Source organism: Bacillus rossius, assembly GCF_032445375.1.
Source record: "Bacillus rossius redtenbacheri isolate Brsri chromosome 4 unlocalized genomic scaffold, Brsri_v3 Brsri_v3_scf4_2, whole genome shotgun sequence".
Lineage (NCBI taxonomy): Eukaryota > Metazoa > Arthropoda > Insecta > Phasmatodea > Bacillidae > Bacillus > Bacillus rossius.
The window spans coordinates 46,127,634-46,144,252 of record NW_026962011.1 but is presented as its reverse complement, the minus strand read 5'-3'; the positions used below and the strand labels follow the sequence as shown (position 1 = coordinate 46,144,252).

Here is a 16,619-nt window from a genome sequence, read left to right as displayed (position 1 = left end):
CGTGAAGTGCGCAGTACCTCTCCCAAAGAGCTGCGTCCACGACAGTGCCGCACACTCTGGGATCACTCACTCCTCACGGAGCGAAGCCCGGAAGATATAAACGCAAGCGAAATTTTTTAAAAGAGCGAAATCTTCTCCAAACGAGTTGCCCTTATTACTCAGTGAATACCACAATTTTCCCCGGCGGTAACATACTTATCAGTTACTATTATATTGAAAATTAAAGTGAACCAGTTAATTATGGGCTCCCATAGTTCATACTATTTGCTCAACGAAAGACAGTGCGGAACTATAAATACACAGTATAAACTTACGTACTGAAAAGAGAAAGTAATTAACTTCAATGATAAAAAAAAAAACATATCGGCACTTGACCGACACGCGCATTATATGTAAATGAAACTTCACAACTCAATAATTTCACTTCAACGATAAACCTACACAATGGAGGTTCGAAAAAAGGGGGTCGAAAAACCTTCAAAGAGCCTTTCAGCTGTCCGGCTACTTTTATTCGAATTCTCCCTTCTGAAAGTTCCGCCTAAACTTACGTAACTACTAAGAATTTTAGCTTCAATAAAAAGGTTAATGTTTGTCAATATTGTCAGGGCGCGCTGAGCTATAGTCTAGGAGAGTGTTGTCATTCAGCGGAATGCATAGCACATTTGAGGTGTATGCCTACAACATGTGAAGGTGCAACACTACAGCCTGGAGCAGGTGCCCTTCGAGTCCACCACTCCACCAAGGCAGGTGCCCCTCGTGTCCACCACTCCACCAAAGCAAGGACCGCCGCCTGCAGCTCGCGTTACCGCAATACGACACCCCTCCCCACCACAATCCACCTCGCACTAATGAGGAGTGACAAAGGACCTGCACACAAGAGGGGTGAGAACCACAATGTTGCGGCGCGACCAGGTAAATCACCCCTCCCCCACCCCACCCTGCTTCAAATCAGGTTCGTCCTGTCAAATGGGGCCATCCGTCACCAACCACCCTCCCTGCTGGAGGCTCCATTAGACCACCGCCCCGTGTTCGGGGGAATCTGCAGGCGCACCAACCGCTTCGCACTTCAAACACGAGGGAAGCGAGGCAAAGATGGTACAGACGTTACGGTTATGTATGCCACATGAAACTCTACGATAGTGAAACTACCCTGGAATATATTTGGTAAACTGAAATAATCGCCAAGTTTTAAAATACGTAATGAAAATGCATTACAGTGTAACTATCTCTTAACATCTACCTTTACCTCAAAGCCTCTAACTCATCTCGATAGCGCGCGGTTATGGTGTTAAGAGGTGAGATTTTTTATGTCGTTCAAAACTTCATCACTGCAAAAACTTTTATATATAATTATTTTTTTGCTTTAAGAAAATATATATTGATACATTTTATTTATTTTACTATTATATTATTAAATACATAGCTCAGACCATTGGTTTTATTATTTCATACCAAATAGATTTATTTTTACTTAAAATAAACATATATGTTAATTAATTTTAACTATAAATTTATTATTTAATCAAAACTAACGTTTATTGGAAATACTGTCCATAAATTATTAATGAATAAACTAAACACTTCATAGAAACCCACGCCTGTTAGCTTAAATGAAAATGATATCTTTTTATTTTACTTTAGATTTAAATTTATTCTGCGAGCAACGTGGGTTTCTTTGTCTCACTGGGTTAATATATATATATATATATATATATATATATATATATATATATATATTGGATAACATTTCTGAAAGTGGTAAAATTAGTTAGTAATCAAGAAATATATATAAAATATGTTAATCGGTAGCTTTTTTAATATTACAATCAAATTAGCATAATTTAATAATGTGACTTAGCTTTATGAACTGTCTGATTGTTATGATATATTTATAATATTACATTAAACTTAAAGTAAACCCAAATTCCCTCGTATCCTTTAAATTTTATAATACTAGATTTTGACAAAATACAATAAAAATAAAAAAAAAAGACCCATAAAAACTACAATCTCGTTAATTTCAAATTTTTTTCTATATTTGTGCTAAACCAATTTTGTTATATTTTTTGCAAATGAAATATGGAAGATAAAACATTAAAAAAAAATCACCAGGTTACATAATTTTTAACATAAACAACTGCAACTTTTATATGTTTTCAGTATTTTATTAAATTGACAACATGTTTATCCTCGTCCCTCGAGTGCTTTGGTGAATCTGTACCGGTCGTTTTATGCCTAAACATTACTTCGAAACCACGTATTTTAGCCATTTTAACTTTTCTAAAAAATACAGTTTGAAAACTTAATCCGGAAACCAAAATACATATCGGCCCTCAGTGAATTATTATATGCTTTTTTTTTTGTGAACAGACCACTCTTGGATATCTTCCAAATCGCGTTGTTTTTCCCCGAAGCTCTGCATACCGTATGTGTGCCCAGGTGGGCGGGGCCCTTAAATAGTTTCGACACGAAAAAAAAAAAATAAGATGACCAAGTTGGATGCCTCCCAAACTAACAGTTTTCAAGTCGGGTGAGAGAAAAAAAAAACCCAGCGTAAATCCGTTTCAAAGGCAAAGCCTGCGCCCGCCACAGCGAGGCGACTTGCAGTAAGTGGAGCGCGGCATTGCGCCGCCAGGGGCGCTGGCAACGGGTCTGTCGAGATGCAGCCGGCGTGAGTCACGTCAGAGTATGAGAAGGAGTGGGAGAGGGAGGGGGGGACGGGGTTGGAAGGGGAAAGTGCCCCGCCTGGTTGCGTCACACTCAAGTCGACGGCGCGACTACGTGTTTCGCCGAGCGGGCGGATTTCGGCATCGTGACACGACGAAACTACCGAGAAATTCAACGTGCAGCTACTTCGCAAAAAAAAAAAAAAAAAAAAAAAAAAATCTTAACTCTATTCGCAGAATCGCAAATAAGAAATTTCAGAGTTTCACGAGTTTACTGGAAAGTTGAGTCATACATGAAGGAATGTTTTTAACTTGAATCACTTAACTTTAAGAAGAAACCTACAGATAACGACTGTGAATACTGTGAATAAAATTTGTGTGCGCTTTTGTCAATACGATTACCTATTCACAAACTGAGGACTGTATCGAGTGCAGTAAACCTAAAATTGCCTGTGTCTAGGCCCTGAAACGAGATCATACTTACTACTGAAAAAACCCCATGTGTTAACATATTCAGCTCTTGGAAACAAGACTCAGCAAGATAAAATATTCGCCGAATGATTTAATCTTAACAATGATCACACACAACAGAATTGGCTGTAATATTTTCCATTCCACTTCTATCATTATGCACATGCGAATGTCAAACACTATGAGGGATTATTACTAAAAACTACATTTTTAAAACTGAACACTTGCAAAAATATTATGATTAACGTCCAAGTGTAGGCTTACGATTAAAACACAGTATTAGTAATATGTATAAAATTGATAGCATAAGTAATTTAAACAAGTGATTGATGAAAGCCTAGAAAAATTGAAGTTACATGTTAACTCAAGATGTAAGAAAAACTTAAATGGTATGTAGGCCCCTACCCACCACCAGCCTGTAGAGTTTTGTTTTGCATTTCAATGCAAACATTTATGAAAATAATCTGGGATGTTAAATTAATGAACGTTTTATTGCTAGTAAAATAACCTGAGAAACTGCACAGCAAATACTTTGAGAAGCCATGACCAAAGTTTTTGTTAAAATTGCACAAAAATTTGCAACTCAAATTTGGGATTTAGTTTTTTTATAATCAATACTCAATGACAAATTAAATTTTTGTTTTGCATTCATGCACAACAAAAAAAAAAATTAAATTTGGCCCATCATTTAATTTAGAGTTTATATTTATGCCATACTCAAGAAAACCAAAATAAAATAAACAATATAGCTATGGCATAAATAAATCAAAACTATTATTCTAATACAAGTGTGTTTAAAATTTAATATTGTAGACTTGAGCTAACCAGACTGAGAAATGTCCTTTAATCTAGTTAATTTTTACATTAACATTTTAAGATAAAACATACTAATATTATTTATTCCTGCAACCTGCCTATAATTTATTTGTATGCATGGTGAAAAATTTGACAAGAAAAAATGAAGCAGACACTGAATGTGACAGCCAAAACTTTACATTTAATCATTTACAAAGAAAGCACAAACCTAAATTAAGTAATCAAATATATTATCTTATAGTACATTTGTGTATGAGTTTAAACAAAAGTGGAGATAAACCAAGCACAAATGATTAGTTGTCTGTTAAAATCTTTTTTGTGTATTTGGCCTAATTATTATACATGCTTATTAAAAAATGTGGAGTGTAGAACAACCTACACTTTTATAAAACATATCAACTTAATTGTTATCTTGAGGTGATCAAGAAGTTTCAATTAGAATCAAAAAAATGTTAATGACAAACCCCAAAATTCAAAGAAAATTTGGCTTCAGAGTGGTGATACTTGTTAACACAATGAAAATTTTTATTTTGAACAGAACGCAGTGTACATACAATGACGTTGGTTTGAGTACACTGAGCGCTGCTACAAATTTTCAGCCATGTTAACATCAACATAAGACATAAGGCATAGTTTCTGAAGATAAAGTATTAGTATTGCAAAGTATAAAAATTGTATTGTAAAACTCTTGATTCCAATTAAAAAAATAATAGAATTTTTAAGTACATAATTTTTTTTATTAAAATATAAAACTTTGTCTAAAACTTTTCTTCTATTTGATTGTATCTGGCAACAATGCACGTTGAAACAAGGACACAGCTAATAGCAGATATTGTGCATTGGAAAGAGACAGTAAATATCCATTAAAATCTAGGGATGAGACACGCTAGAGTAACAATATGGGGTAAAACATGAATACCAGCTGCATAATTTGGCTGCAAACACGGAACAGATTATTTAGAAAAAGGAACTGCCATAAACATGTGTCGTGCAGAACGGGCGGGTCTGTATGAATGAAAATCACGGGAAGCCTTCATTTCACAGACGAGAGAGCCACACCCGAAGTTCCCCGAAGTTCATTCTCGCTTTTTTTTCTCCCCATTCTATCTCATTGTATAAACCGGTGTGGCATTAAATTTTGTTGTCGATTAGGATAGGTTAACTACATTATAAATACTTTAAAACATTGTGGATGGTTGGTTATATTAGGTTAAGTATAGCTACATTAAAAATACTGTAAGATCATTTTATGGTTGCTTAGCAAATAACTTTTTTTAATATGTAGCTATCCAGGGGTAGGAAACCGTTTACACGATTTCACAGTATCTTTAACGTAGCTATCCTAACCAAATAAACCGTCCACAATGTTTTGAAGTATTTATAACGTGGATAACCTAACCGAATTGACCAATAGTTATCATGAGTTACAATGAACTAAAAAAAAAACTCCGAAGATGCACGATCGAGCGTTTGGTTATCCCGTCTGTGAAAAGAAGGCTTCCCGCGAATCACAGGGGGTCGACAGTTCCGACGAAGGACCAACAATCACTAGAGACCGGAAAAATTCGCGAATTCATTTCGCGATAGGCTAAAATACAAATGGTTATACCCCAGTGCTGCCTCTGTTATTGGCTCACAACTCAACCTGGATGAATCCGGGCCAATGAGTAACACCCAACCCAAATCTTTATCGAAATCACAGGCTGCTACGTTGGGACGTCTCACAAGACAGCAGCCAACGAGTGGGTGGCGTTTGACCGAGTGTACGTAGAACTGTGGAGTTCATCCTGGAGGTGATTGAACCCGCGAATTTTTCCGGTCCCCTAACAATCCACACTCACCTCCGCCAGGGGCTCCGCGCCTTCCTTGCTGACGTCGCCGTTCTTGCCCTCTTCGCGTGCCGGCTTGCTCTTGTCCTTCTTGGAGAAGCTGATGCTGCGGAAGGACCACTTCTTCTTCACCTTGTCCTTCTTCTCCTTCTTGGGCTTGGCTTCGTCGGCCTCCTTGTTGGCGGCGGGGGGCTGCGGCGCCGGCGACAACTGCTGCTGCTGGTCCTCCTCGGCCGGCTTGATCTCCTCGTCGTCCGCGGCGGCGGGGGCGGCGGGGGCGGCGGCGTCGGCGGCGGGCGCCGGCTCCAGCGGGTCGGCGTCTCCGTCGCCGTCCCCCGCGGACTTGGGCGTCACCGCCTCCTCCGTCACCGCCTCCGAGCCGTTCTGGATCACCTCGTCCTGCGGAACACGCGGGCAGCTCGACACTTCTGGAGGTCACGCTCACCAAAACATGTTTCGTACTGCCCGAGCTGGCTAGACTGCATTTTCACAAGTCCGTTTACCTAATATCAATACTATTATTAAATGGATATAAAACATCAAGTGTTAAGGGACTACGCCTTAACTTGCGCCAAGAACCCAGTCGCCTCAGCGTCATGCTGCGTGCCCCTTCTGAGATTAAATACCGAGATGCCATTATTTCGTTGGAAAGATTTGGAGGGAGGTAAAAATGTTTAATGCACAGACCCTTAACGGTCTAAATCGGAATTAAAGACTGCCACCTTAAAAACTACTTTATTTTCGGGAGATTTAAACCAGATTCAGAGATATTTGAGACACGATGCTAAAACAGTGGCGGACTAGAGGATGAGGTGGTGGGGGTGGAGGGTTATGGGGATATATCAGCCCCCCCCCCCCCCCTTTTTGAAATTCTGAAAAAAGTATGAGAGATCTCGGCGAAGTCCGTGTGTTATTTTGGGTGAAACAAGGTGAACTGTTAAAAATGCATGTTAAGAATAATGATTTCGCCTTGCGTACCAAAGTTTTTAGAATTCACTACTGATTTTTTTTTATAATCCACTCTAGAAAAAAAATTGCTGAAACCATGGAGTTAGGAATTGTCATGAGACGGCAGGCTGTGACGTAGGTGAATCCAATATTTTTTACATGTTGTTCCAAAACATTGCGGGAATGGTGCTTCTCCACGTCTGAAAATGGTTACCGAGTATGGATTACAAGTAAAATCTTCGTCGTAAAACACAGTCACTTACTTCCATAAACTAAAATTATTCAAAACTGTTTCCCAGATGCACAAACACTACACTTTTCAGCCAATGTTTTGAGCGTCTAACCAACATGGCGGATACCATTTTCTGAGGGGGAGGGGAGGGGAAACGGTTTCACCCGGTCGCCATTTGGACGTGCAGAGTAAGTAAAGGGAGGCGCGCCACTCCCATAGTAATGATCGTTGGCTTAAATTTGTAAACAAAACCCTTTGCGATTATACCCATTTCTTTGCAATTTGACAACGAAAAAAAAAGTATAGGCCTACCTTCACTAAAATTAACTTAAATTAACTTAAAACTATTTATAATTAGAATAGAAGTAATTTCTTTTTACTGTAACAGCAACTTATATTAACACAGATTAATAACTGGACATGTAATAAACTAAAGAGATAAAAAAAACTTGTAATCTATTTTTCCCGATGTTAGTGAAACATGGTATGATCCAATTTTTTAAGGATTCAGTTCGTTCGTCCTATCTACTGTCACCCCCCTGCAGACGTGGATGGAACAGGCTGACAGGATATCTGCGGCCTGGACATGGGCCTCTCTGGTAAGTAAATTTAGGGGGGGGGGGGGGGCATGGGATGTAAATATATTTGGCGAATAGAAGTAAAAATATCCAAATAGAATGTATTGTATGAAATGTAATGATAATAATAGTAACAATGTAGGCCTAATGATAATAATGTAATGTTGAATGGAGAATTGTGTAGAATGCTTTGGGACGAGAGAATTCACACTTGGGAAAATAGCACATAAAATACAATTCTAAGAGACGGAAACAAAACATTTCTTAAATGAAAGATATTTTTATCCTGAGAATCGTAGAAACTTGAAAATAAGAAAAATGAAAAACAAAAATCTTTAGTACTATTCTGTGTCCCCTCCACAAGGAATTTTTGGAGGGGACATGTCCCCCCCCCCCCCCCAGAGAGAGACCCATGGGCCCGGAGCCAAGGCAGCGGGGGACGACGGCCGCGCTGCTATCAGATCTGGCGCGAGCCGGCCGCGGCCTAGCGGTCGGTCCACTGACCCAGAGGCGGTCGCCATACGGGACACAGGCTGGCCGGCAGCCCGGTCGCCCCCGAAACAACCAGCGCCACCCGAACCACAGCGGACAGCAATGTCCAAGCTCCCGCCCTTCGCTTACTAGTTCATTTTCTACTCTGTCGCAACTCTTCTTCCGGAACCATCCTTCTTGTTTCCTGTAACCAATCTGCTTGTTATTAACGCAATATATTTTTATGCATTCCGCACGTTAAGTGCCCAGGGTGTTTCCCCTGTGTCCATGCAGGTTTTACCTATGGGCCCAACTTATCTAGTTTTTATTCTAGACTAGTCAGTGAGGGTAGTTATGTCATGGCGCCAATAATTGCTGCCATGGCTGGCCAATCTCCCCCCTCCTAGCACATGATGCATGCTTCCTCTCCCGCATGGCTTAAGCCCTGCATGATTAGAGCGCATAGGCTTCGGCCTGAGACGCACTTAGAGTCTCTCCCTAACCCAGTCCCCTCCCAAACATACTTAGTTATTTTAGTTAGGTTAGTAAAAAAATCAGGAGGAGGAACCACCCGCGGGGTACGCGCTCCAATCCTTTCACCAGAGGCCAATCCCCCCACTACGTCACTAAAATCCCGTTGGGTGTGTCACCCGTTCCGTCTATAATGTCCTTGTGTTTACCATTCTTCAAAATTCGATCCCTATCGCAGTGGAAAGGAGGAGAGTGCGATTTTTCATCAAGGTTAAAAAATTTTCCGGGTATACACATAAAAAAAAGGGGGGGGGGGGGGGGAAACCCAGAGAACGTAAGCTAAATTAAAACTAACCAGGCATATACTAATTTATTACCAGTTTACATTTCCACTCTGAATGGTTTTGTAAAGTCATTTAAATACGTACTTTAATACTTCAAGAATGTTTGAAATTTATCACATACTTTCCCCAAAATTTATACAAATAATTGCAGGTGGTACGCTAGTATGTCTTGAGAACCACTCCTTGCGAAGGAGTGGAAAAAAAAATTTTTCTTTTAGATGTGCAGTGAAAATTTGTTCAAAGCTAATGGAACACTTTCATTAAAAACGAACTGCGAAAAGGAACAAATGAGTAGATTAGTGTTTTCTTGGGGAAAAAAACTCATTAGCAGCTTAACGCCTGAACCCTTCCTCTTCCGGTGTTGCGGAGATTTACTACAGGAGCGCCACCGACTAGAGGGGCTCTTTCCCTCAGCGTTCATTACGGCCCGCAAGTTCATTTAGGAAGAAAAATTGCGACTAGGTATTACGTTGACTTAAAATGTCCACTCGGGAACAAGGGGGAAAAAAATGGCCGTGTCTCTGGATTGTTACACCCGGAAAGAATTATTTTAAGTGCAGGCCTACACAGGATTTCCTGTAATATTTTTTTTTTTTTTTTTTTTACGGATCCTGAGGTGTTGAATAAAATTCATGTACTTGCATGGTAGAAAACAAAGACGAATAACGTCCTAAGTTAAGTATTTATTGTGTTGAATCGTTATAGCATCGTACAAAAAGTCATGTTGTACAGCCGCTATTCGCGTCGCGCAATGGGACAATGTATTCCTCGCCAACTACCAGTGGGTTCGACGCCGGCTGCCCCCATAGTGAGGATCCACACACAGTGCTGACCAGTGCCACAAAGTACCATTAATCTAAAAAATGCAAAAAAAATATATATATAATTAAAAAAAATCCGTCCAGCATTGTGATGCATTATTTAATTACAAAATTGAGAGGGGGAAAAATTTTTTATACATTTTGAGATAGACAAGAGACCAAAATAATAATAATAATAATAATAATAAACAGATAGAGAGACGTGATTTAAAACATACTTGAGGTTTATCTTTTCAAATATATTTGATGGGAGGAAAACTGTAAGTCATCTTCCCGTACAATGCTTCACCCTCCAGCCCTATTGTCAAATACTTGGGGAGAGAGAGATATTTTGAGGGTCGCGCTCCGAGATAGGAATCCGGCATCGCCCACATCTCGGCGCGCAAGGGCGAGGAAGTACTTCCCGCGAGCATGCGGGTCCTGGTACTGTCCTCGCCCACATGCGCCGACGACGCGCCGACGACGCGCCGGCGGGAGAACAATGCGCCAGCCCGCACGCTGCACGCCATCAGGCCACAAGGTCGCGGAGCCGGCGGCAAGATGGGAGAGAGAGGGGTGGTCCACGTGTGCCGATAGCGGCCTTCCACCAGATAGTCTTGGCAGGAGACACTCTTCTGCGCGCCTGGGCGCTTCTTGGTCAAGGTCGCGCGTGAGCCACGTCCGTCGGTGCTCGGCCCGCCGCGCCTGATTCGGGCGCACGTACCCGGTACCCGAGAAGATCCACGCGGGTAAACATATGTACCCGAATTTGTGAAGAAACAAAAATATGTAAAATATTTACTTGGAATGACAAACCAATTAGGTTGGAAAAAGGTCTTTGCCCTGGCCGTAACGTACCGAAATTAAAAATCCCTCCCTCAATTACAACCTCAGCAACATTATATTCCTAAGAATGTGTGGAGAACCTCAAGATCAAGTTGCAGCTAGTACCAAGTAAACGTTAAGGGCGGTGACAACAGGATCAGGGATATATTTCGCTGAAAACAAAACTCGGCTACACTATTAACGCAAAAAAACAAATCATTTATATTGCGGATAATATTTACGATGTTTTTCCTTTAACATGAAAAACTATTTTTCACATATTGCTGCAATAGTAGAATTCAACGTTTTAACATTATCTCCCCCCCCCCCCCCCCCCAAACCCTAACAACTAACGACGCGTTTGAAATGCCCACGTACACGCCTTAGCAGTAGAGCCAATATTGCATTTAAACTACAGAATTTTATGTTGTTTCGCTATTATGAGATTTACCAGAACAGTGTATGTACATTTTGTTTGTTCTAAAAATGACAGCAATATTTCGTTTTCCTACTTTTTTTTTTGTGTATGTACCAGGATGTCACCCGAACTGAGAATTTCTTGTACCCCGAATGTACAGGCGAGTGTACCCCAATTGTAAGTATTATGGCCCGGACTACAATGCACAGAAACGTAACAAATGACAACCAATGTGGAAGCATTTCAAGGTTACTAAATATTTTTTTTTTAACTTCAAGGTTAAGAAAAATTAATTTTAAACTTTAAAAAAATTACATTTCGAGATCATGACACGGGCAGAATTTACGTATATAATTGCAATAAGTGCCGAACAGTGCGTGTCTTCTGCATGACCGAAACACACACCTCACTCGAAATAGAAAAAAACTTAACGGTGGATATTCCACTCTAAGAGCTTCATTTGAGTTTAGTAATTTTAGAACAACAAATACCAACGTACAGGTTTTCGAAGAGGACAAGTGAAGAGAAGCAGGTGCCTGAAGGATTCGTTTACAAAACAAACACGGCACCGGTCACCTGTACCGAAGAGCCGGTTTGCGCATGCGAAAACAAACGAAAAACAAAGACGACCGCTGCTGGACTCCTGCTGCCATCTAGCTGTTCGCGCGGACACTATTTGCATAAACATCTGGCTTCCTCGCGCACTCATTAGATGCTAGCACCTGTCGCGTTCAGACCGCACGGGGCAAGGTGTTTTGGCGTCGAGAGAAAGGCTGGGTTTATCAAATAAGCAACCAACGCGAGGAAATCACGGTTGTTCAGAAAGCACTAAATTGGAAGACGTCACCAACCCCCAACAATCTGAAATTGCAAAACAGTAGAAAAACAAATTTCTTCCCCTGGCTTCTTTGGATAATCCATTTTAATCATTAAAACACAAACTTTTCGAATATTTGATTCATAAGTATTATCTTACTTTCACTGTCCAGACGTTTAGCAAGTGAAACGTAATGAATACAATAAAAGTTAAGTCTGGCATTCCATGGACATAACGTCAGTATCTTTGGTCGAAATCCCAAGCTTTGCTTTCACTACCTACGGAACAAAAAAATAATAATATTAAAAAAAACCTTGGACAAAAAGTGCCCGATGGTGCAATGCATTTCATTAAAAAAAATAGTGCGTGTTTCTAAGATTGCTTCTTTTTTTTCTCTTATTATTAGCTGCGCAAATTCTCGCACGAAAACTTTCACACCTGTGCTCAGACCGACTACATGCAAAATCAAGACCCAGCATGGTCCCGAAAATTCAAGGCAAATCTTGAGTGTACTGCTATATCCTATTAAATAATCTTCCGGTGACATGTTATACCTGTACATACAGCCCAACGCAACACAATTTTTTTTTAAATCTTACGGATATCTTTGCGATATCGTTATCACAACAAGCCTAACTGTAGTGTTTGCAGCATGGACAAAGTTGGGTCAGTGAAAAGCTACTGTTTGACAGTGTGTGGTAGAGATGTGCGAGCGATTATTTCTGGTAACGAAGACTTACGATTTCCAGAACGGCGGAAGAGAAATGAACTGAGAAATGAACTATCTTCAACTATGTCTGTAGCCAAACTATCCCAAATTAATTAACTTCTAAGCATACTTACTACCTAATTATTTGTGACTTTTAACCCAGAAAAGGAAAAAAAAACCTGTTAATTGGCTAAACTTATCGGCGTCCTCGTATTACTTTGCATTCAAGTTTACAAGCGATATTTCAAACTGGTTTGTAAAGTAGTACGAAATATCTTATCAACCTTAAATTATGAGTATGCGCAATTAAGGGAAAAAAATGAAATGCAAACCTGCCTGCTCATGCTCAGCTATAAAATATAGCAGGCATGTTATTCTATCAATTTTTAAAATATATATTTTATTACATAAAATAAAATAAATTAGTTCGTTTGTTGGTCACGCCTAATCAACGCCACGAATTTCAATTAAAGATTGCGTGTGTATAACAGGGCCTCTATATGACCTAAAATAAGCTAGGCAGGTATATCATGTACATACTAACGGTCTTAGGTGCTTCCCACAGCCTGTGAAAAATCAAGTGAAACTAATTATAAATAATAAAGTTATTCAACAGTTAGAATCCCTGCGTGACTTTTGAACCATCTTGTACATCCACCCTCTCCCCCTCCCCCCCCCCCCCGCACCCTTTTTCAAGTGGCGCGTACCGCCTCTAGGCCGGGAAGCCACCTTTTCACAGACGAGAGAGCCAAAACCCGAAGTAACCCGAAGTTCCCCGAAGTTCATGCTTTTTTTCCGCATCTTTTATGAAGCTATCCTAACCAAATCAACCGTCCACAATGTTTTAAAGTATTTATAATGTAGCTAACCTAACCTAATTTATTGACCATTAGTATCCTTTTATCAACACATTTACAATGAACAAAAATAAAAACCTAAGATGCACGATCGAGCGTTAGGTTCTCTCGTCTGTGAAAAGAAAGCTTCCCCCTCTAGGCCACTGTCAAGGTTTCCACTAGCTCGCAGGTTGAGGCATCCAGCGCCAGAGCAGTCGGCAGTAAACATCGCGATAAAACCTCGGGCGTGCCTCTCGCAAACGACAGTTTCTCGCTGTCGCCGGTTACGACTACATCTCCACAGCGCGACAAAGGACAACCTCCAAACATTTCCATCCTGCACGGCTATCACGCAGCTTTGATGACGTCAGGTCGTAAAGCAATGTATGCCAGGGCACGCAGATTATAATCAGAGGCACATGGAGCCTGGCCTTGCACTTTATAACAGTTAGGGACTCCTCGCGCCGGCAAAAAGACAAGCAGCAAAGTTGACAGTGTGGTAACGTATTAACACGCCAGGACCTGGCGTTCCCTTGCAAAACAAGCTAAGAAAATCATAGCGCTAGGTGAAGCGTGCAACTTCAGCAGGGTGCCGAGTGTTTTTCTCACCTGCTCATTCCTCTTTCCCTCATATATATAATTACTCCCTTCGTAGGCACAATATCGGGCATGTTTAAACTTTCTGTAAATATTCTAAATGAGCTATAATCAAAACCAAAATATGTTATCTTAATACGATTTATATTAACTGCAAACCTTAACCCAAGAGGAAAATTTGTCTAATGCTTCGCTTAAATGGGAGAAAATGGGGTTATTAGCATGGGAACACAGAATATATCTAACTACCTGTCTACCTGCCTGCGTTGGGTAAATATCAAAACATAGCCATGAAATTCTTAACAAGAATATTCTATAAATAAAAAAAAAATAATTGTCTGTAAAGTCGGTTTACGGACGATAGTTTAACGCGACAACGTCGTAACAAAACATTGATGAAATGATTGCACACTTTCATGAAAAAAATTGAATCATTATTATTTTAATAATAAAAGAATAAATACTTGAAATTATACTAGTAATCAGATTTTTAAAATGCAAGAATAATTAACCTTTATTGCCGAAATTGTTGTTGTAATAAGCAATGAAAACCACACTAACTTTTCTCTTCACTTTATAAACAGTCGACGAAACCGTTCACGTGTAGATGACTTGTAATTAATTTGTAAACTGGCGTATAGCTATAATGTTTAAATATAATTATGAACAAGTTTTCATATAAATAAACTGTAATCAAATATCTATCATCAATTATATGAATCGCCATAATTTTTTAGTCAATTGTAACATAACCTATTATTACTGCACTCGCCGACAGCGTAACGGAACAATGTGCGTAACGGGACACTTTTTCGTGCGTGCAGCCGGCGTTCATCGATTTATTAGACGTCACGTGAAAAGAGTGAAGAGTGAAGCGTGAATATTTCTACAGCAAGGGGCTCATTCCACCGTCCCTTCACAGACTAGTGTTACGAGTAAAACTACGAGGTCTAATAGGCACGATGCTCTGGGTTCCAGATAGCACTATCAGAACTGGTTATACGAAACACGATATATATATATATATATATATATATATATATATATATATATATATATATATATATATATAGGCGTATGCGATAGCTTCACGCGTCTTAAAACAAGTTGCATACAAACGCATGCATGAAATAAATTAGGGTTTGAACTATTTAAAATAACATCTTTTTGTAAATGGAATAATTGCAAGGGGATAATTGGAGAGGGGAAAGGGGTAAGTTCTCCCAGACCAGAACACTATCCTTAGAGACCCCTACCAAGCTATTCTAAAATTTATCAAGAAATCAGAATAGTGTTTGTTTAAGAAAAGCATTAAAAAATACGCTGAAGGCGAATGAGTAGTTTTGATTTTAGGTAGATTTCAAAGACATACTATACCTATAGTGCCATTTCCATAGTGCGACTTTCGGAAATTTTTTATATATTTTTTCGTTTCATTGTCCATAGACCATCGTCAACTAAAGTATATATATAACCTTTTTTTGGACACTATAATAGTCGTAATATTTTACAAAATATTTTTCTAGTCTTTCGTTATTTATTTTCAAACACAATTAAAAACAAAAATATTATAAACAAAAGCTTTTCATGGACTATGGCATAACTTTATTATGACACGTTTTCTGTTATCACGCAAGGAAAGCAAAATGAAAAATTAGCTTTTTTTATAAGTTAAATAAACGACACGCTTGTCTGTTTTACATTCAACATTTGCCATGACTACTTAACTAATGTGATAATCCTTGTTTAAATATTATGAGAATAGGTTCTGGCCTTTATTTTTTTTTTATTATTTGATGTCAAACGTAGACAGTTTGCTTGTAGATTTCTTTTAAAAATGACTTTTTGTTGCTGATTGTCTATTTATAGTGCGAGATAAAATGAGAAAAAAATTATTTACTTTTCACTAGTTTTACCGATGTACAAAAAAACTGCACTAAATGTTAACTGATATTAACAGAACAGCTGACAAAAGTAATTTTATTTCCAGAAGCTGCCAGTTTTTAAACACTAGACAAACAGAGGAAGTTATGAAGAAATTCACAAAATTACAATATCATGTGGAACTTTCCATCTTTAAAGTCGTTTCTACATATGCCCAGCATTAAAATTCCCTACAATTTTTTATTATTAATTTTCATAGTTTTTTTAATCGAGAAAAAAAATTGTCGAATGATGTAAACCAAAATGGTTTGCAATGTTCAAAGAACGTTTACTTTTAATATTTTATGATTTTCTACTTTTTAATACCAGTTACTCTCAAAAATGCCATTACTTTATTCTCACTCCTGGGACCCACTTGCAAGCCGCCGGGAAGCCTAAGATGTACATCAAGTTCTGTCCCTGCCCGAACACGCCCGAATATTCACCTTCGGCCAACCTCGGGTTTATTTATATAATATATTTATATTGCTCTGTTTATTTAAATGTAGCTATTCTAACCTAACTAACCGTCCACAGTGTTTTAAAGTGTTTTAATGTAGCTAACCTAACCGACCACTTTTAATATTTGAATTCATTTTTCCTGCGCAAAAATAAAACAAATCCCCGAGGTTGGCCGAAGGTGAATATTCGGGCGTGTTCGGGCAGGGACAGAACTTGATGTACATCTAAGGCTTCTCGCAGGGAAGCCTACAACTCACGTAGTTTCGGTTCCCTGCAAGAATTTCCGAAGATTTCCGAAGTTTTGCGTTTTGGTATTAACGCCACTTCAGCTGCTAAATCAGAAGTTTCCAATGAAAACAAGCATGTTGTGACTGACCTAACCTAACCTAACCTAACCTAACCCTTC

The 16,619-nt window shown here is 39.1% G+C and overlaps 1 protein-coding gene across 2 annotated transcripts in view; it reads right to left on the bottom strand.

The window, feature by feature from the left end:
- The window catches only part of LOC134542033 (A-kinase anchor protein 200-like), a 162,325-nt gene that overhangs the window by 80,727 nt on the left and 64,979 nt on the right, over nt 1-16,619 (bottom strand). For both annotated transcript variants that reach the window (XM_063385878.1, XM_063385879.1), the window contains exon 3: nt 5,795-6,181. In XM_063385878.1, coding sequence (XP_063241948.1) covers nt 5,795-6,181 — 387 coding nt within the window. The remainder of the gene's footprint in view (nt 1-5,794; nt 6,182-16,619) is intronic.